The sequence below is a fragment of the Watersipora subatra genome, chromosome 2 (assembly GCF_963576615.1).
Source record: "Watersipora subatra chromosome 2, tzWatSuba1.1, whole genome shotgun sequence".
Classification (NCBI taxonomy): Eukaryota; Metazoa; Bryozoa; class Gymnolaemata; order Cheilostomatida; family Watersiporidae; genus Watersipora; species Watersipora subatra.
In genome coordinates, this window is record NC_088709.1 from 51,465,959 (window position 1) to 51,488,971 (window position 23,013).

At 31.0% G+C, this 23,013-nt stretch overlaps 1 protein-coding gene across 1 annotated transcript in view; it reads left to right on the plus strand.

Annotated features, from left to right (window-relative positions):
• The window catches only part of LOC137388305 (leucine-rich repeat protein lrrA-like), a 51,458-nt gene that overhangs the window by 24,957 nt on the left and 3,488 nt on the right, over positions 1–23,013 (plus strand). The window contains exons 4-11 of the mRNA XM_068074794.1: positions 1,200–1,352; positions 3,134–3,286; positions 4,965–5,117; positions 6,797–6,949; positions 8,622–8,774; positions 10,448–10,600; positions 12,312–12,464; positions 14,585–14,722. Of these exons, the coding sequence (XP_067930895.1) occupies positions 1,200–1,352; positions 3,134–3,286; positions 4,965–5,117; positions 6,797–6,949; positions 8,622–8,774; positions 10,448–10,600; positions 12,312–12,464; positions 14,585–14,722 (1,209 nt within the window). The remainder of the gene's footprint in view (positions 1–1,199; positions 1,353–3,133; positions 3,287–4,964; positions 5,118–6,796; positions 6,950–8,621; positions 8,775–10,447; positions 10,601–12,311; positions 12,465–14,584; positions 14,723–23,013) is intronic.

Sequence of the window (23,013 nt, forward strand, 5' to 3'; positions counted from 1 at the left end):
ACTTGTCGGAAATTTTCTCTAAAAATATGATTGACCTATTATTTTCAAACTTCAAAGTACTGAGTTACTGCCATATTCTTTTGAAGAATATTTTTTATTTCACTTCTATGAGGAAAATAGGTAATATTTAAATTTAAATCATAGAAACAAAAATCAACTTGTTGGACGTACAAAAGAGATTTAAAATTTGTTAGTAGTTTTCGAAACTATTTTTAATTAAAGTTTAAATATTAAGTGTTGTCATATATAAAACACTAATGGCAGCAAGAATGAAAGTCTGTTTAAACTTTTTAACTTTCTAGACACAAGAGCACTGGCTGAAATTCTTTTGTTTTTTATTGACAAAAAACTTTGATAACTTTCAACTGTTTTAACTAAAACCAGATGAGTCAAAGGTTTATTTCACAATTGATATTTTAAAGCCTATTAATATTATTACTCGGACAGTGCTATACGAGATACGTGCAATTATTCTGATATGCCAATGAGTCGTCGATTTGTTCAGTTGTTTGAGTGCCGGTCTATTATGGTGAAGGTTGTGAGTTTGAGTCCCACCCAATGTAATCCTTTTTCTTTGCTGTCAACTGTAGCTTTATACATTCGAATAGATATGGTTACGATTAAAGTAAAAATTATTATTATTTTCAAAAATGTTTCATTTACATGTATGTCTAAATTTTATCAATATATTTTAAGTTAGACAAAATCTAAAAGTTAAAGGTTTGGAAAATCATAGGAAGTTTCTCAACCTTCATCATGCTCTCTACAATCTGTTCCTGAAGTAGTGACCAAATAACCTTCGGTGGAAGAATTTTATTTATCTTACAGCAGTATCAAATTTTAATAACCATAACAATAACTGTCTCATCACAAAAGCAAAAGTTTAAATATTATTTTTTGACTAGTTTTTGACAGTAAACATTGATGACAGCATCATTTGTAATTTAAACTAAAACCAGAAGATCAAATGGTTTAAACATTTCTACATGAAACATTTACATTCCTAATGTAAGGTATAATATCATTTGAATCAAAATGTTTGTCTTATTGTTGAGGTAACGACACTGGCAATAATAATAACTAATTATTTATTTATTATTGCCTTTTGAAATACTTTATCACATTTTTACATCATTGGCAAAGTTTAATTGTCACATGCCAGACATGATATGTATCTATTTCGTATCATCATATTTTAGGTTTGACAAACTACAAAGACTCAGGGTTCTGAAGATCACAGATTCTACTTCGGAACGTGGTCCTCTTCAATTATTTCCTGAGGTAGTGACCACACTGACTTCATTAGAAGAACTAGACTTGTCATCCAACCACATCAATCAGCTCCCAAATAGGTAAGAAATAAGAGCTTTACATCTAAAGGGCAACACAACTGATACTTGCTATATTTTAAAACTTTTGAAGTTTAACAGAGCTAAAATCAATAACAGATTTCTAATAGTACGAAGCCTGTATCTTAGAGATGGTAACCACAAGCACTCTGTTTAGTCAATGAATAATAAAGATGAAAGATCTCACATTATTTAAAATTTATTTAGCTGCAGTTCTGAGCAGCTACCATCTTATTAAATTTAACAAAACTGAAAGCTGTGCAAGCTGTATTTTTAACGCAAAATTATATTTTAAACTAGAATACCCATTCTAGTACAGCAATAGAGTAACATAAGGTAAATGTAACACTGATTTTGTCACAAGGTTTTTTGATTTTGCAAAGCAGCAAGTTTCCACAAAAGCTTCGGTATATTTGCAAAAACTGTTTAAGATTGAATAAGTTATGTGGCAGTTTTAAAAACTACTAAAATTGTCAAAGTTTAATGATGAATTGAATAAAAATTGTTGTTGTTTCTTTTGTTTAAATAAATTCAATCACGTCATCTTAAACCATTTTTAACTGGCCTATAATTATATTGTGCTGCTGAATTAGAACTATAAAACGTTTAAAAACTTTCTTTCACTTTTTCTACTTGATAGATAAAAAGGTTAATAAATTGTATTTGAATTTAGCAACAATTACTGATGACAGCCTTTAATGGCCAATCTGCAATAAAATTATTAAAATGTTGTTTTAAAAATAATTTCAGTAATAGACTGTTCTACACTGTTTCAGTATGAAATCACTGTGTAAACAAAGACTGTGCAATATATTTAAAAAATGTAACATTTTATATAAAAATGAAATGGGTAGACCCCGTTATATGATTCAGAAATCAATTTCAATAAAAGGAAGCATTATTAAACTACAACAAAAGATTTTATGTAAAATTTGAAGTTATTAAAACTTGGTTGAAAGTAAATCAAAGATGTTTTTCCTTTTTGCCTCATGTAAACCTATTCATTTTTATTTCGAAATCAAACTTTAAAGCCAGTTCACTTCGCTTTGTGTCAACCATCTACAGATTGCACACAGCTTGTCAAAGGTCTGTTGAAGTTTAAAAATGTTCCTGTTTTGCAAAATTTATATTACAGACTTCAACAGTAACAAGTTTTTTTTCTACAAACATTTGGAAAGCAATCACTTGCGTTTTTATTGCTTTTTGGTTCGTTTCCTGAATGTTCACCATTACCATTTAGCCATTAACACTTTTATTCTTGGTTTTTAGTCTAAGGGATGATGATTTGAAACATTTTTTATTATTGTCTAATAACCCAACGATGTGGAAAAAAGTTTCCCGCTTACATGAAGCTTGATAAGTTTGAACCACTTTTCAAACTTTAAAACACTAATATTAAAACGTAATATTGATGTAGAAATAAGAGTTCACTAAAATTTATAATTGTTTATAAAAATCACACGTAGATGAAATTATAAATTGAATCTCATTCAGAGAATGCATTTTACACAAATTATTCAATTATTCTCATTTGTATTTTTCTCCGCTCTTTACGATCTCTTCCTGAGTCGGTGACTAAATAACCTTTGACAGAAAAATTATATTGGTGTTACAACAGCATCAAATCTTAATTACCATAAAAATAACTTTCTCTTCAAAAGAGCAAAAAACCTAAATATGGTCTTTTGAAATACTTAATTATATTTTTACATCATTTGGAAAGTTTAATTGTCAAATGTCAGACATAATATGGATCTTTTTCATATCATCATATTTTACACTAGGCTTGACAAACTACAAAGACTGAAGATTCTGAAGATCAGAGGTTTTAATATGATCCGCGGTTCATTTCAATCAGTTCCTGAGGTTGTGACCAAACTGACTTCATTAGAAGAACTTGATTTGTCATACAACAACATCAATCAGCTCCCAGATAGGTAAGAAATAAGAGCTCATTTCCATAGAGCAGCTCAACTGATACTGAAACTTGCTATATTTTGAAACTTCTGAGGTTGAACAAAGCCAAAAGCAATAAAGGATTGCTAATAGTACAAAGCCTGTATATTGGTAGCAGTAGCCACGAGAGCCAAGAAACTATGTTCTAAACTAGAATTGCTGTACTAGAATACTCATTCTAGTACAGCAATAGAGTAACATAAGGTAAATGTAGCAATCATTTGGTCACAAAGTTTTGTTGATTTTGCAATACAGCAGATTGCTGCAAAACCTTCTGTTTATTAGCAAAAACTACTAAACGTTGGATAAGATATTTGGCAGCTTTAAAAACTAACAAAATTGTCAAAGTTTAATGATGATTCAAACAAAAAATGTTTTTGTTTCTTTTGTTTAAATAATTTCAATCACGTCATCTTAAACCATTTTAGCTGGCCTACAATTATATTGTGCTGCTGAATTAGAACTATAAAATGTTTAAAAACTTTCTTTCACTTTTTCTACTTGATAAATAAAAAGGTTAATAAATTGTATTTGAATTTAGCAACAATTACTGATGACAGCCTTTGATGGCAAATCTGCAATAAAATTATTAAAATGCTGCTTTTAAATTAATTCCAGTAATAGACTGTTCTACACTATTTCAGTATGAAATCACTGTGTAAACAAAAACTGCGCAATATATTTAAAAAATGTTACATTTTATATCAAAATGAAATGGGTAGACCCCGTTATATGACTCAGAAATCTATTTCAATAAAAGGAAGCGTTATTAAACTACAACAAAAAACTTTATGTCAAATTTGAAGTTATTAAAACTTGGTTGAAGGTAAATTAAAGATTTTTTTACTTTTTGCCTCATGTAAGCCTATTCATTTTTATTTCGATATCCAACTTTAAAGCCAGTTCAATTCGCATTGTGTCAACCATCTACAGATTGCACACAGCATGTCAAAGGTCTGTTCAAATTTAAAAATATTCCTGTTTTGCAAAATTCACGTGTATATTACAGACTTCAACAGTAATAAAAAAAAATTTCTACAAACATTTGGAAAGCTATCGCTTGTTTTGTTATTGCTTTTCGGCTCGTTTCCTGAATGTTCCCCATTACCATTTAGCCATTAACACTTTTATTCTTGGTTTCTAGTCTAAGGGATGATGATATAAAACAAACTTTTATTATTGTCTATTAACCCAACTATGTGGAAGAATGTTTTCCGCTTACATGCAAGTTGATAAGTTTGAACTACTTTTCAAACTTTAAAACACTAATATTAAAACTTAATATTGATGTAGAAATAAGAGTTCACTAAAATTTCTAATTGTTTATAAAAATCACACGTAGATGAAATTGTAAATTTAATCTCATTCAGAGAATGCGTTTTATACAAATTATTCAATTATTCTCGTTTGTATTCTTCTCCGTTCTTTACGATCTCTTCCTGAGTCGGTGACCAAATAACCTTTGACAGAAAAATTATATTGGTTTTACAACAGCATCAAATCTTAATTACCATATAAATAACTTTCTCATCAAAAGAGCAAAAACCTAAATATGGTCACTTGAAATACTTAATTATATTTTTACATCATTTGGAAAGTTTAATTGTCACATGGCAGACCTAATATGGATCTTTTTCATATCATAATATTTTACACTAGGCTTGACAAACTACAAAGACTGAAGATTCTGAAGATCACAGGTTCTCCTAATCTGCCTGGTCCACTGGAATTAGTTCCTGAGGTAGTGACCAAACTGACTTCATTAGAAGAACTAGACTTGTCATACAACAAGATCAATCAGCTCCCAGACAGGTAAGAAATACGAGCTTTGCTTCTATAGGGCAACTCAACTGATACTGAAACTTGCTATATTTTGAAACTTTTGAGGTTGAACAAAGCCAAAAGCAATAAAGGATTGCTAATAGTACAAAGCCTGTATATTGGTGGCAGTAGCAATGAGAGCCCAGAAACTATGTTCTAAACTAGAATTGCTGTACTAGAATACTAATTCTAGTACAGCAATAGAGTAACATAAGGTAAATGTAGCAATCATTTGGTCACAAAGTTTTGTTGATTTTGCAAAACAGCAGATTGCTGCAAAGACTTCTGTTTATAAGCAAAAACTGCTAAACGTTGGATAAGATATTTGGCAGCTTTAAAAACTAACAAAATTGTCAAAGTTTAATGATGATTCAAACAAAAAATGTTTTTGTTTCTTTTGTTTAAATAATTTCAATCACGTCATCTTAAACCATTTTAGCTGGCCTACAATTATATTGTGCTGCTGAATTAGAACTATAAAATGTTTAAAAACTTTCTTTCACTTTTTCTACTTGATAAATAAAAAGGTTAATAAATTGTATTTGAATTTAGCAACAATTACTGATGACAGCCTTTGATGGCAAATCTGCAATAAAATTATTAAAATGCTGCTTTTAAATTAATTCCAGTAATAGACTGTTCTACACTATTTCAGTATGAAATCACTGTGTAAACAAAGACTGCGCAATATATTTAAAAAATGTTACATTTTATATCAAAATGAAATGGGTAGACCCCGTTATATGACTCAGAAATCTATTTCAATAAAAGGAAGCGTTATTAAACTACAACAAAAAACTTTATGTCAAATTTGAAGTTATTAAAACTTGGTTGAAGGTAAATTAAAGATTTTTTTACTTTTTGCCTCATGTAAGCCTATTCATTTTTATTTCGATATCCAACTTTAAAGCCAGTTCAATTCGCATTGTGTCAACCATCTACAGATTGCACACAGCATGTCAAAGGTCTGTTCAAATTTAAAAATATTCCTGTTTTGCAAAATTCACGTGTATATTACAGACTTCAACAGTAATAAAAAAAAATTTCTACAAACATTTGGAAAGCTATCGCTTGTTTTGTTATTGCTTTTCGGCTCGTTTCCTGAATGTTCCCCATTACCATTTAGCCATTAACCCTTTTATTCTTGGTTTCTAGTCTAAGGGATGATGATATAAAACAAACTTTTATTATTGTCTATTAACCCAACTATGTGGAAGAATGTTTTCCGCTTACATGCAAGTTGATAAGTTTGAACCACTTTTCAAACTTTAAAACACTAATATTAAAACTTAATATTGATGTAGAAATAAGAGTTCACTAAAATTTCTAATTGTTTATAAAAATCACACGTAGATGAAATTGTAAATTTAATCTCATTCAGAGAATGCGTTTTATACAAATTATTCAATTATTCTCGTTTGTATTCTTCTCCGTTCTTTACGATCTCTTCCTGAGTCGGTGACCAAATAACCTTTGACAGAAAAATTATATTGGTTTTACAACAGCATCAAATCTTAATTACCATATAAATAACTTTCTCATCAAAAGAGCAAAAACCTAAATATGGTCACTTGAAATACTTAATTATATTTTTACATCATTTGGAAAGTTTAATTGTCACATGGCAGACCTAATATGGATCTTTTTCATATCATAATATTTTACACTAGGCTTGACAAACTACAAAGACTGAAGATTCTGAAGATCACAGGTTCTCCTAATCTGCCTGGTCCACTGGAATTAGTTCCTGAGGTAGTGACCAAACTGACTTCATTAGAAGAACTAGACTTGTCATACAACAAGATCAATCAGCTCCCAGACAGGTAAGAAATACGAGCTTTGCTTCTATAGGGCAACTCAACTGATACTGAAACTTGCTATATTTTGAAACTTTTGAGGTTGAACAAAGCCAAAAGCAATAAAGGATTGCTAATAGTACAAAGCCTGTATATTGGTGGCAGTAGCAACGAGAGGCCAGAAACTATGTTCTAAACTAGAATTGCTGTACTAGAATACTAATTCTAGTACAGCAATAGAGTAACATAAGGTAAATGTAGCAATCATTTGGTCACAAAGTTTTGTTGATTTTGCAAAACAGCAGATTGCTGCAAAGACTTCTGTTTATAAGCAAAAACTGCTAAACGTTGGATAAGATATTTGGCAGCTTTAAAAACTAACAAAATTGTCAAAGTTTAATGATGATTCAAATAAAAAATGTTTTTGTTTCTTTTGTTTAAATAAATTCAATCACGTCATCTTAAACCATTTTTAACTGGCCTATAATTATATTGTGCTGCTGAATTAGAACTATAAAATGTTTAAAAACTTTCTTTCACTTTTTCTACTTGATAGATAAAAAGGTTAATAAAATGTATTTGAATTTAGCAACAATTACTGATGACAGCCTTTAATGGCAAATCTGCAATAAAATTATTAAAATGCTGCTTTTAAAAATAATTCCAGTAATAGACTGTTCTACACTGTTTCAGTATGAAATCACTGTGTAAACAAAGACTGTGCAATATATTTAAAAAATGTAACATTTTATATAAAAATGAAATGGGTACACACTGTTATATGATTCAAAAATCTATTTCAATAAAAGGAAGCGTTATTAAACTACAACAAAAAACTTTATGTCAAATTTGAAGTTATTAAAACTTTGTTGAAGGTAAATTAAAGATTTTTTTACTTTTTGCCTCATGTAAGCCTATTCATTTTTATTTCGATATCCAACTTTAAAGCCAGTTCAATTCGCATTGTGTCAACTATCTACAGATTGCACACAGCATGTCAGAGGTCTGTTGAAATTTAAAAATATTCCTGTTTTGCCAAATTTATATTTCGGACTTCAACAGTAACAAATTTTTTTCGACAAACATTTGGAAAGCAATAACTTGCGTTTTTATTGCTTTTCGGCTCGTTTCCTGAATGTTCACCATTACCATTTAGCCATTATCACTTTTATTCTTGGTTTTTAGTGTAAGGGATGAAGATATGAAACAAATTTTTATTATTGTCTAATAACCCAACTATTTGGAAGAAAGTTTTCCGCTTACATGCAAGTTGATAAGTTTGAACCACTTTTTAAACTTTAAAACACTAATATTAAAACTTAATATTTATGTAGAAATAAGAGTTCACTAAAATTTGGAATTGTCTATAAAAACCACACGTAGATAAAATTATAAATTGAATCTCATTCAGAGAATGCATTTTACACAAATTATTAAATTATTCTTGTTTGTATTTTTCTCCGTTCTTTACGATATTTTCCTGAGTCGGTGATCAATTAACCTTTGACAGAAAAATTAAATTGGTCTTACAACAGCATCAAATCTTAATTACCATAAAATAACTTTCTCATCAAAAGAGCAAAAACCTAAATATGGTCACTTGAAATACATAATTATATTTTTACATCATTTTGAAAGTTTAATTGTCACATGGCAGACATAATATGGATATTTTTGGTATCATCATATTTTACACTAGGCTTGACAAACTACAAAGACTGAAGATTCTGAAGATCGCAAGTTCTCTTTTTGAGACTGGTCCACTTAAATCAGTTCCTGAGGTAGTGACCAAACTGACTTCATTAGAAGAACTTGATTTGTCATCGAACAAGATCAATCAGCTCCCAGATAGGTAAGAAATAAGAGCTCATTTCGATAGAGCAACTTAACTGATACTGAAACTTGCTATATTTTGAAACTTTTGAGGTTGAACAAAGCCAAAAGCAATAAAGGATTGCTAATAGTACAAAGCCTGTATATCGGTAGCAGTAGCCACGAGAGCCAAGAAACTATGTTCTAAACTAGAATTGCTGTACTAGAATACTCATTCTAGTACAGCAATAGAGTAACATAAGGTAAATGTAGCAATCATTTGGTCACAAAGTTTTGTTGATTTTGCAAAACAGCAGATTGCTGCAAAACCTTCTGTTTATTAGCAAAAACTGCAAATTGTTGGTTAAGATATTTGGCAGCTTTAACAACTAACAAAAATGTCAAAGTTTAATGATGATTCAAACACAAAATGTTTTGTTCCTTTTGTTTAAATAAACTCAATCACGTCATCTTAAACCATTTTTAACTGGCTTATAATTATATTGTGCTGCTGAATTAGAACTATAAAATGTTTAAAAGCTTTCTTTCACTTTTTCTACTTGATAGGTAAAAAGGTTAATAAATTGTATTTGAATTTAGCAACAATTACTGATGACAGCATTTAATGGCAAATCTGCAATAAAATTATTAAAATGCTGCTTTTAAATTAATTCCAGTAATAGACTGTTCTACACTGTTTCAGTATGAAATCACTGTGTAAACAAAGACTGCGCAATATATTTAAAAAATGTTACATTTTATATTAAAATGAAATGGGTAGACCCCGTTATATGATTCAGAAATCAATTTCAATAAAAGGAAGCATTATTAATCTACAACAAAAAACTATATGTCCAATTTGAAGTTATTAAAACTTGGTTGAAGGTAAATTAAAGATGTTTTTACTTTTTGCCTCATGTAAGCCTATTCATTTTTATTTCGATATCCAACTTTAAAGCCAGTTCACTTCGCTTTGTGTCAACCATCTACAGATTGCACACAGCATGTTAAAGGTCTGTTCAAATTTAAAAATATTCCTGTTTTGCAAAATTCACGTGTATATTACAGACTTCAACAGTAATAAAAACGATTTTCTACAAACATTTGGAAAGCAATCGCTTGTTTTGTTATTGCTTTTCGGCTCGTTTCCTGAATGTTCCCCATTACCATTTAGCCATTAACACTTTTATTCTTGGTTTTTTGTCTAAGGGATGAAGATATAAAACATTTATTATTGTCTATTAACCCAACTATGTGGAAGAATGTTTTCCACTTACATGTAAGTTGATAAGTTTGAACCACTTTTCAAACTTTAAAACACTAATATTAAAACTTAATATTGATGTAGAAATAAGAGTTCACTAAAATTTCTAATTGTTTACAAAAATCACATGTAGATGAAATTGTAAATTGAATCTCATTCAGAGAATGCGTTTTATACAAATTATTCAATTATTCTCGTTTTTATTCTTCTCCGCTCTTTACGATCTCTTCCTGAGTTGGTGACCAAATAACCTTTGACAGAAAAATTATATTGGTTTTACAACAGCATCAAATCTTAATTACCATATAAATAACTTCTCATCAAAAGAGCAAAAACCTAAATATGGTCACTTGAAATACTTAATTATAGTTTTACATCAATTGGAAAGTTAAATTGTCACATGGCAGACATAATATGGATCTTTTTCATATCATCATATTTTACACTAGACTTGACAAACTGCAAAGATTGAAGATTCTGAAAATCACAGGTTCTCCTTTTGAGACTAGTTCACTTCAATCAGTTCCTGAGGTAGTGACCAAACTGACTTCATTAGAAGAACTTGATTTGTCATGCAACAAGATCAATCAGCTCCCAGACAGGTAAGAAATAAGAGCTTCACTTCTATAGAGCAACTTAACTGATACTGAAACTTGCTATATTTTGAAACTTTTGAGGTTGAACAAAGCCAAAAGCAATAAAGGATTGCTAATAGTACAAAGACTGTATATTGGTGGCAGTAGCAACGAGAGCCCAGAAATTATGTTCTAAACTAGAATTGCTGTACTAGAATACTCATTCCAGTACATCAATAGAGTAACATAAGGTAAGTGTAGCAATCATTTGGTCACAAAGTTTTGTTGATTTTGCAAAACAGCAGATTGCTGCAAAACATTCTGTTTATTAGCAAAAACTGCTAAACGTTGGATAAGATATTTGGCAGTTTTAATAACTACCAAAATTGTCAAAGTTTAATGATGATTCAAATAAAAAATGTTTTTGTTTCTTTTGTTTGAATAAATTCAATCACGTCATCTTAAACCATTTTTAACTGGCTTATAATTATATTGTGCTGCTGATTTAGAACTATAAAATGTTTAAAAACTTTCTTTCACTTTTTCTACTTGATAGATAAAAAGGTTAATAAATTGTATTTGAATTTAGCAACAATTACTGATGACAGCCTTTAATGGCAAATCTGCAATAAAATTATTAAAATGCTGTTTTAACAATAATTCCAGTAATAGACTGTTTTACACTGTTTCAGTATGAAATCACTGTGTGAACAAAGACTGTGCAAAATATTTAAAATAATTTAACATTTTATATCAAAATAAAATGGGTACACACTGTTAGATGATTCAAAAATCAATTTCAATAAAAGGAAGCATTTAAAATTTAAAATTTTTCCTGTTTTACAAAGTTTATAATACAGACTTCAAAATTAACAAATCTTTATTCTAAAAACATTTGGAAAGCAATCGTTTGCTTTGTTACTGCTTTTCGGCTCATTTCTTTAATGTTCCTTTTTAGCTACTAACACCTTTATTTTTAGTTTTTAGTTAAGGAGAAAAAAATTGGAACATTTTTTATTATTGTCTAATAACCCAACTATGTGGAAGAAAGTTTTGCGCTTACATACAAAGTGAATAGTTTGCAGCAATTTGAAACTTTAAAAAACTAATGTTAAAACTTAATATTTATGCGGAAATAGAAAAAGTTGTTAAAATTTCTAACTGTTTTTAAAACTCACAGATGGATTAAATTATAAACTGAAGCTCTTTCAGCGAATGCATTTTACACAAATTATACAGTTATTCTTGCTGGTATTCTTCTCCGCTCTTTACGATCTATTCCTGAGTCAGTGACCAAATAACCTTTTACGAAAAATTATATAGTTCTTACAACAGTATCAAATTTAAATAACCATAAAAATAACTTTTCCATCACAAAAACAAAAAATTAAATATTATTTTTCAAGTTTTTGACAGTGAAGATTGATGACAGCATCATCATTAGTAATTTCAACTAAAACCAGAAGATTAAAAAGTTTAAACATTTCTACATTAAACATTTACATTCCTAATGTAAAGTTTATTATTATTTGAGTCAAATGTTGGTCTTATTGTTGCAGTAATGACCCTGGCAATAATAATAATAAATTATTATTACATTATTGCATTGTTACAACACATTATTCTGTTTTATTGTCATTTGAAATACTTAGTTATATTTTTACATCATTTGGAAAGTTTAATTCTCACATGGCAGACATAATATGGATCTTTTTCATATTATCATATTTTACACTAGACTTGACAAACTGCAAAGATTGAAGATTCTGGAAATCACAGGTTCTCCTTTTGAGACTAGTTCACTTCAATCAGTTCCTGAGGTAGTGACCAAACTGACTTCATTAGAAAAACTTGATTTGTCAGACAACAAGATCAATCAGCTCCCAGACAGGTAAGAAATAAGAGCTTCACTTCTATAGAGCAACTTAACTGATACTGAAACTTGCTATATTTTGAAACTTTTGAGGTTGAACAAAGCCAAAAGCAATAAAGGATTGCTAATAGTACAAAGCCTGTATATTGGTGGCAGTAGCAACGAGAGCCCAGAAACTATGTTCTAAACTAGAATTGCTGTACTAGAATATTCATTCTAGTACAACAATAGAGTAACATAAGGTAAATGTAGCAATCTTTTGGTCACAAAGTTTTGTTGATTTTGCAAAACAGCAGATTGCTGCAAAACCTTCTGTTTATTAGCAAAAACTGCTAAACGTTGGATAAGATATTTGGCAGCTTTAAAAACTAACAAAAATGTCAAAGTATAATGATGATTTGAATAGAAAATGTTTTTGTTTCTTTTGTTTAAATAAATTCAATCACGTCATCTTGAACCATTTTTAACTGGCCTATAATTATTTTGTGCTGCTGAATTAGAACTATAAAATGTTTAAAAACTTTCTTTCACTTTTTGTACTTGATAGATAAAAAGGTAAATAAATTGTATTTGAATTTAGCAACAATTACTGATGACAGCCTTTAATGGCAAATCTGCAATAAAATTATTAAAATCCTTTTTTTAAATAATTCCAGTAATAGACTGCTGTACACTATTTCAGTATGGAATCACTGTGTAAACAAAGACTGCGCAATATATTTAAAAAATGTAACATTTTATATCAAAATAAAATGGGCACACACTGTTATATAAATTCGAAAGTCAATTTTGATAGAAGGAAGCATTGTTAAACTACAACAAAATATTTAATGTAAAATTAAAGTTACACTTAATTAAAGTTACACTAATTAAAGTAAAACTTAAAGTTATTAAAACTTGGTTGAAAGTAAATATGTTCAGCGATCAATTTAGCAAAATTAAAAAATATTCCTGTTTTGCAAAATTTATATTACAGACTTCAACAGGAACAAGTTTTTATTCTACAAACCTTTGGAAAGCAATCACTTGCGTTTTTATTGCTTTTCGGCTCGTTTCCTGAATGTTCACCATTACCATTTAGCCACTAACACTTTTATTCTTGGTTTCTATTCTAAGGGATGATGTTATAAAACATTTTTTATTATTGTCTAATAACCCAACTATGTGGAAGAAAGTTTTCCGCTTACATGCAAGTTGATAAGTTTGCAGCATTTTGCAAACTTTAAAAAAACTTATGTTGAAACTTATTATTTATGTAGAGGTAGAAGTTCACTAAAACTTTAAATTGTTTATAAAAATCACGCGTAGATGAAATTATAAATTGAAGCTCATTCGAAAAATGCATTTTACGCAAGTTATACAAGTATTCTTGCCGGTATTTTTCTCTGTTCTCTACATTCTGTTCCTGAGGCAGTGACTAAATAACCTTTTATGAAAAAATTATATTTGTCTTACAACAGTATTAAATTTTAATAACCATAACAATAACTTTCTCATCAAATAAGGAAATGCCTAAATACTATTTTTCAAGCTTTTGACAATAAACATTGATGACAGCATTATTAGTAACTTCAACTAAAACCAGAAGATTAACAAGATTAAACATTTCTACATTAAACATTTACATTCTTAATGTAGGGTATACTATTATTTGAGCCAAAATGTTTGTCTTATTGTTGAAGTAACGACACTGGACATAATAACAAATTATCCTTCTTTATTGCAATTTGAAATGTTTAATTACATTTGTACATCATTTGCAAAGTTTAATTGTCCAATGGCAGACAAAATATGAATTTTTTTCATATCATCATCTTTTAGGTTTGACAAACTACAAAGACTAACAGTTCTTAAGATTACAGGTACTTCTTATTCTGGCTCAATAGTTCTGGTTTTCAATATTAATAAAGATAAAGATCTCACACTATTCAAAACTTATTTGAAGACTTTGAAAACTTATTTGAAACTTCTGAGCAATCTGTAAATTACCATAAAAAAAACTTCCTCTTCAAAAGAGCAAAAACCTAAATATGGTCACTTGAAATACTTAATTATATTTTTACATCATTTGGAAAGTTTAATTGTCACATGGCAGACATAATATGGATCTTTTTTCATATCATCATATTTTACACTAGGCTTGACAAACTACGAAGACTAAAGATTCTGAAGATTACAAGTGCTTCTTTTCAATCAGTTCCTGAGGTAGTGACCAAACTGACTTCATTAGAAAAACTAGACTTGTCATGCAACCAGATCAATCAGCTCCCAGATAGGTAAGAAATAAGAGCTTCGCTTCTATAGGGCAACTCAACTGATACTGAAACTTGCTATATTTTGAAACTTTTGAGGTTGAACAAAGCCAAAAGCAATAAAGGATTGCTAATAGTACAAAGCCTGTATATTGGTGGCAGTAGCAACGAGAGCCCAGAAACTATGTTCTAAACTAGAATTGCTGTACTAGAATACTCAATCTAGTACAGCAATAGAGTAACATAAGGTAAATGTAGCAATCATTTGGTCACAAAGTTTTGTTGATTTTGCAAAACAGCAGATTGCTGCAAAGATTTCTATTTAACAGCAAAAACCGCTAAACATTGAATAAGATAATTGGCAGTTTTAAAAACTAACAAAATTCTCAAAGTTTAATGATGATTTGATTAAAAAATTCTTTTGTTGCTTTTGGTTTAAACAAATTCAATCACATAGTCTTTTAACCATTTTAACTGGCCTTATATTTATATTGTGCTGTTGAACTTAACGACAATTCCTGATGACACCCTTTAATGGCAAATCTGCAATAAAATTATTAAAATGCTGTTTTTAAAATAATTCCAGTAATAGACTGTTCTACACTATTTCAGTATGAAATCACCGTGTAAACAAAGACTGTGCAATATATTTAAAAAAATGTAGCATTTTATATCAAAATAATTTGGGTACACACTGTTATATAAATTTGAAAATCCATTTCAATAAAAGGAAGCATTGTTAAACTACAACAAAAGATTTAATGTAAAATTAAAGTTACACTAAAAGTTATTAAAACTTGGCTGAAAGTAAATATGTTCAGCAATCAATTTAGCGAAATTAAAAAATATTCCGGTTTTGCAAACTTTATATTACAGACTTCATCAGTAACAAGTATTTTATTCTAAAACATTTGGAAAGCAATCACTTGTGTTTTTATCGCTTTTTGGCTCGTTTCCTGAATGTTCACCATTACCATTTAGCCATTAACACTTTTATTCCTGGTTTTCAGTCTAAGGAATGAAGATATGAAACATTTTATTATTATTGTCTATTAACCCAACTATATGTGGAAGAAAGTTTTCTGCTTACATGCAAAATGATAAGTTTGCAGCATTTTGCAAACTTTAGAAAAACTTATGTTGAAACTTATTATTTACGTAGAGGTAGAAGTTCACTAAAACTTTAAATTGTTTATAAAAATCACACGTAGATGAAATTATAAATTGAAGCTCATTCGGAAAATGCATTTTACGCGAGTTATACAAGTATTCTTGCCGGTATTTTTCTCTGTTCTCTACATTCTGTTCCTGAGGCAGTGACTAAATAACCTTCTATGAAAGAATTATATTTGTCTTACAGCAGTATCAAATGTTAATAACCATAACATTAACTTTGTCATCAAATAAGGAAAAGCCTAAAAACTATTTTTCAAGCTTTTGACAAAAAACATTGATGACAGAATTATTAGTAATTTCAACTAAAACCAGAATATCAAAAAGTTTAAACATTTCTACATTAAACATTTACATTCCTAATGCAGGGTATATTATTATTTGAGTCAAAATGTTTGTCTTATCGTTGAAGTAACGACACTGGTCATAATAACAAATTATCCTTCTTTATTGCAATTTGAAATGTTTAATTACATTTGTACATCATTTATAAAGCTTAATTGTTCAATGGCAGACAAAATATGAATTTTTTTCATATCATCATCTTTTAGGTTTGACAAACTACAAAGACTAACAGTTCTTAAGATTACAGGTACTTCTTATTCTGGCTCAATAGTTCTGGTTTTCAATATTTAATAAAGATCTCACACTATTCAAAACTTATTTGGCTGCAATTCTGAGCAATCAACATTCAATTAAGTTTTAACAAAGTACAACTCCGCAATTAGTTTTTGTAGCACCAAAATTATGTTCATAACTAAAACACTCATTTTAGTGCAGTAGTAGAGCATCATAAGGCATGTGTAGCAATAATTTGGTCACAAAGCCTTGGTTGATTTAGCAGAACAGCAGAAAGCTGCAAGATTTTCTGCTTTTTGCAGAAACGTCGAAACCTTGAACAAGATAGGTCGCAGTTTTATAAACTGCGTAACTTTTTAAAGTTTGATGATGGAGATGAATAAAAATGCGTTCATCATTGTTTTTAAATAAACCTAATCAGGTCGTCCTTTAACAATTTTTCAGTGTCCTGTATTTATTTTATTAAAATAGAACTATAATATTTTTAAAGACGTCCATTAGTTCCTTTTAACTATTAAATAAAAAGGTTAACCAATTGTATTTAAATTTAACAGCAATTGCTGTCAGTCTTTACCAGAGGTTACTCTGTGGAGCCTTTACCCTGTAACTCAGATCTTTTAATATAAGTTGGAAGCAAATCTGCCGTAAAAATATCAAAATGCTCTTTTTAAAATGAGTTGACGTAAAGTTCGAAGTAACTAAAATCTATTTCGATTTTAATTTACTAAATTAATTTAGTTCATGACTTGGCTGAAACTAAATTATATTGTTTTCACTTTTTTGTCATGTGAACCTTTTATCTATAGTTCGATATCCAAATTAAATGCCAGTTCACTTCACTTTTGGGAACCATCTACAGATTTTATACAACATGTTACATGCCTGTTCAATATTCTAGATATTCTTGTTTTGCCAAAATTATGTTATAGACTTCAATAAGAAAATTGTTTTTTGTAAATTAATTAGAAAGAATTTCCTGGAATTTTTGTTGATTTTTGCCTTGTTTCCATACTTTTCACTGGTACCATTGAGCTATTACATTTCCATTCTGAAATTTTAGTCTAAAAGCTGAACGTGTGAAGCATTTTTTAATTTTATTTAATAACCCAACTTTTTAGAAAAAAAATTTCTGAATGCAAATTGATGTGTTTGCAAAGCTTTAAAAGTTTTAAAAGAACATGCTGAAATTTATTAGTATTTAATATTTAAATAGAGTTAAATATTTCAACAGCAGATTGTTGTTGCTCCTCTTATCAACATGGTGGCTTTCAGGTCTTTTTATTTAAATCTTGAAAAAAGTTTTTAATAAAACCCACTGATTCTAGTCAGTCACAAGTCAAAACTTAAAATCTGCTCTAAAGTTTGTAATACCCTTTATAACTTCAATCTTGATGAAACAGCCCTATAAAAAATTGTCCATTTCATAAAGCAATTGTTAATATACTGGACTTTAATGAGTTAATTCAGATGCTCAAGTTTGCACCAAAGAGATTTCATAAAAAGATGGACAACATAATTGTTAGCTAGACACCCTTTTCTAATATTTTAGCACTTATTTTGTGTTTTTTAACTCTTCGCTGACAAAACTAGCAGGAAAAAGCTTTTCATTAGTATGTTGCATCAATACAGAACCTATACTAATGTCTGTGCATCTGTGCCCAACACATCTGTGCTCAGCACATGTGTGTTATTAGTCTGTTAGTTTACATTTCAAACTCTTATTGGCAGTTTATGCAGGCATAACAAATCTTTTAGTTAAACCCAACCTTCTTAACCAGATCGGCCAATGACACAACACTGGCAGCAGACCTTTTTGGTCTTAGGTTGAGGTGCATCTGCAGATTCTTCTACCCAAAAAACAAGCACAATGTGATGCTGTGTTAAAGGCACTTAAACTCCACATGTCTTTTTGACCACCTGTAGGGTTTTCTTTTGGTCATAATCTTATGCAACAGGCGGAAACTGTGGTTAACTGATTGATGTACTGCCCGTAGTGCTCAACACTCTCCACTAATGTTTGTAATTCTTTAATTCCCTGAGATGCAGACCATTACTTCATCACTTTCACTTTGACCTGGTAAGTGGACACTCAGTCATTGCTGACTATGTGTCCAAGGGATCTAACTTTAGGGTAAATCGGCTCACATTTGGATAGGTTTTGCTTCAGTCTAGCTTACTTTAGTCTCTAACAGGCCTCATAGTGGTGCAGGCGCATCTCAAATTCTGGACTAATTACATTTATATTGCCCATATACAGTAAGAGGATGGACTAATTAGTATAGCTGACCAGGTTTATGGTACTAGAAAATCTGACTTTCCTCAAAGGTTTGGCTTACCAAAGATACTTTTTTGGTATTTGAGGCTCATAGCTGGAGCGGAAGCCGGATCGAAAGTCAGATCCCCCGAGATAAAGTACTTGTGTCTCATCTGTCAACAGCTGATGATCATGGCTTACTTAATGCTGGGTTTGTACAGCTTTTGCTACTAGCACACTAGTTCACATCACTAGCAACTAATCAAACACTTGTTTACTCAGCAAGTTTCACATACAGCTGGTGTATAGCTGATGTCCCATAGCTGGGGCTGACCTTCTAACCTTCTGGGCAAGAAGTCGCTTGTAGATTGATGTCAATCATGACTTGCACCATTTATATGTCTTCTTTACCAGACCTATGCAAATCGGCCAATGGCATCTGCCTTTGTCACGTTTGCATCGTTAGTTAGCTTTTCATTTATGGCCATGGCATCTGTGTCGGTTGGTGGGCAATTTTTTAACTTTTATTTGGAGGTATTTATTACAGCTCATATGGCGTTTACAAGTTTTGAGTTTGACACAGTTTTAGTCTGTAAAGAACGATTGTTCAGCAAATTGCAGAATGTTTCTATTGTTGTGTTGGCTCTGTGCAGTTTGGAGAGGTCTCTATATGCAATATGGATCAGCCGTTCTATTTTTAAAGCATGTTGTTGTAGTGTCACTCTGTCACACTGTTTTAATGAGCTGATTTGGGTATGGGCTAGTCTGGATGACAGCCTGAACCAAGCTTGAGGTGTCCTAAACATGCTTTCAGGGATCCAGGCTCATCAGCAATTATAGACCTTGCCTTTCTAAGCCCCTTTGAAGGGTAGTAGGAGGCCTTTCTAGTATATCAGTTTGCATCTGTGAACTCTTGAAATGGGATGATGAAGTACTTAACATTACCAGTTTCAGTTTACTGTTGGTGCCTTAAAATGGCGCCGGGGCATTTGAGGCCACGAATTTACTGACAACTTTACTCATTCAAGACTTCAACCAAGTGGTCCCAGCTTGGATGTAAGCTCCTGACACAGCTTTTGACCATTGTGCAAAGTTTTTTTCCATCAGTACAGAGCTTTTACCTTACCACAGGAAGTGCTCACCTTATGCTATGCCTTCGAGTTGCGTACTGCTGTTTTTCAGGCAAAGACCCACTCGGCTACTGTTCTGCACCATTTAGAGCAAGCCAAGCCTAACCCTTACCCTATTTAGAGATTTTTTTAGGCAGAAAATACTTGGTTTGTCCTGTTGTAAAATAAACTTTTAAACTAAAGCAGTTTCATTTACTGCTTCACAAAATTAAAGACAGAAAGCATTAAGTGAAATATATATTTCTTGAATTAATATGAATATATACGATTAGCGTGTCCGCCTAAATTAGAACAACATCAAGAAACTGCCGGCAATCTCAGTTCCTTGCACTCTTCTTCTTTCCTTGTGTAGATATGCTGTTTTGATAGGTTCTGCCTTTCCACTATATCGGTCCATCAGTTTATTTGTTGGCTCCTCTCGGTCCTTTCTCTGCTCAACATTGTAGCCTGAATTGACTCATCTACTATAGCTATAGCATAGTTGAGGTTTTGGCTAGGCAGCCAATCTTGATTTTTGCACCTTGCTATCACTGTAGTTTTTTCTCAGCAGCCACATTGCTTTCAAAGTGGCGACTAGGAATTTATTAAAATTTATCTATCAGCAGTTTTTGGGCGCGGAGACAGAGATTGCTTGATACCACTAATGCTGCCAGTGTAAAGCAAGCCTAAAAGACTCCTTAAAGTGCTTTACATCAGTCTCAATTAACTGCATGTTGCTGGCTTAGTATAAATATATGTATATATCTATTTGAAACATAGGCATTTCCATTAAAGCACATACAATGAGAAAACGCAAGGTTGCTGTGTATGTTTCACACTTTCTGTTCTCTTGTTTTGAGCTCTTCATTAGGTAGACTCAACGATGTTGCATCTGATTCTGTGTTGATATTCTGTGGAGCAATTGAGCTGAGTAAAACTGAGCCAAGCTGGCCAAGTCAACAGGCTCGTTTAGCTATGAATGTTCTCAGCTCACACTGCACTACATGTCGCTTTCATCTGCAGTGTGTTCTTTATGTTTTCATTAATCAGTAAACGATAGCAAATAAAAGAACACTTAATTGTCTAATTTATCTCATGTTCTATGAGAGTTTTATTTTTTGGCCTTACATGTAAGCACATCGGAATATCTTACAATTAGTGATGTTAACTTTACTCTCTGATTTTCACTTAAGTTGTCCCCATAGCTGACACCTTTCCATGGTTTTTTTTAACTATAACATCCAATTTCAGAAATCCCGTTTAGAATTTGTGCCAAATTTCCATCAACAATCATATTAACTAATCAACTAACTTGGTCTATGACACCGATAGCAGTGTTCACTCCGGAATGATTAGTTTTACTAGATTTGCATAAAATACCATTTTATTCTTATTTAAAAAAACAAAATTACTCAAGCTGACCTGACAAACAATCTTAACAAAAACCTTTCACTGCATCAGTATTTTTGATATCTGTAGACAATTTTAGCTTTCTTTTTTCTAACTAAAGGGGATCTTCAAGTTTCTCAAAAATTCAAACTCATATTGATATGCATTTACCATATTCACATTAATGTTTTCCGAAGTTCACAACTCTTGAAGATTATGTATAGGCAACGAGCTGTGTGACCATAGAACAACGTAAATGGAGAAAACCGTATGACTCATGTGAAATTTAACCATAAGCAAACAACAGAGCATAGATATGTTTACCCTATTGTTTGGAAATATTACTGCCCATTCTCATCAGCATCTGCTTCAATTTACCATTGAACTTATTTACAAGATCATTACACATTGAATAAGGAATTACAATCATATACTTTCTACCTAAAAGTGGGTAAAGTTCTTTTACGCGTTCATACAAAAGCTTAGTACTTAAATTGCTTAGGATCTTCTCTGGAATGCCCAGTAGACCAAAAAATCAATTAAAGGTTGACTTTTAACAAAATTCACATTACAGTTATTTGGTATCAAGAGCTTTACATGTATTACTCTGTTGTGTTGTAGGTGCCAAATATGTGGAAATGTGATTACAAGCTCCTAAAAGCTCAGAAACAAAAAGTTAATCACAGCCATCACAAAAACGCCGTAGTTTAGAATCCCTGTATTTGAACGATGTACTCAACCCCACCTGGTTATTTTTTTGACACGTGATGTTATCATGTGAAATGAAAGACCAATAAAAGGCTCAATATATAACATTTTGTGGCATTAGTTTATGACAAACACTTCAGGTTTTATTGGAAAACCCTATCAAATATAGATGCTCGCTACTTTACAGTTTCGATTCAGTTTGGTGTAATGATCTGGTCATAATCTGATAATGCAACCCAAAATTCCTGCTAGATAGCGCAAAAAATTTCTGCAGCATTTACAATAACACTGCAATATCAATAACAATATAGTAAAAAGAACAGCACAGAGTGCAATATAATGTACATTTAGGAGTATTTACAAGAATTAGAAAGTCATGGTTCGGCGTCCACCGCAGATATCAGTGCTCAAAGTGACAGCATTGCAATGAGAATGAAATAGACACGTAAGGACTATAGACATGGTTTTATTGAAAGCGTGAAGTATATTTGAGAAAAATATTTCCAAAAATGAGGTTACATGAAAGTGTAAAAAGAAGCCATCGTGTTCAGCTATGTCCCATTTGAGGCGTTTTGGAAAAGGATTCCAACCTACGGCTTTTTTGTGATGGCTGTGATTAACTGTTCGTTTTGATCTTTTAAGAGATTGTAATCAAATTTCCACATATTTTGCAGTTAAACCACAGCAGAGTAAAACATGGTGAATCTTTTGATACCAAATAACTGTAATGTGAGGTGTAGTGCAACCTTTCAGGCTTTTGCGACACCAGAGACATATGGAATATGTCTATTTATTTATGTCTGTTTATTTTGATGTTTACTACTAGACCTATACTCTAGTTCCTTCTGACCACACTGCGTTACTCTGACTACCTAAAGAACTTTAGGCTTAACAAACCTTTTATTGACTACTAGTCCAATACAGGCAGAATCTGTTAGAAGTTTAACCTCCTAATCACCTATGTAGCCCTTGGAAACTTGCAAATTGTCATCATCTAGATTCAAAGACCCGCTATCATATTAAAACCAATCTTCACCCTGCTTAGCTTATGCTCTAATAGATTTCTTATTTGACTCCGACTTGATGGACAAGTTTGAATAAAA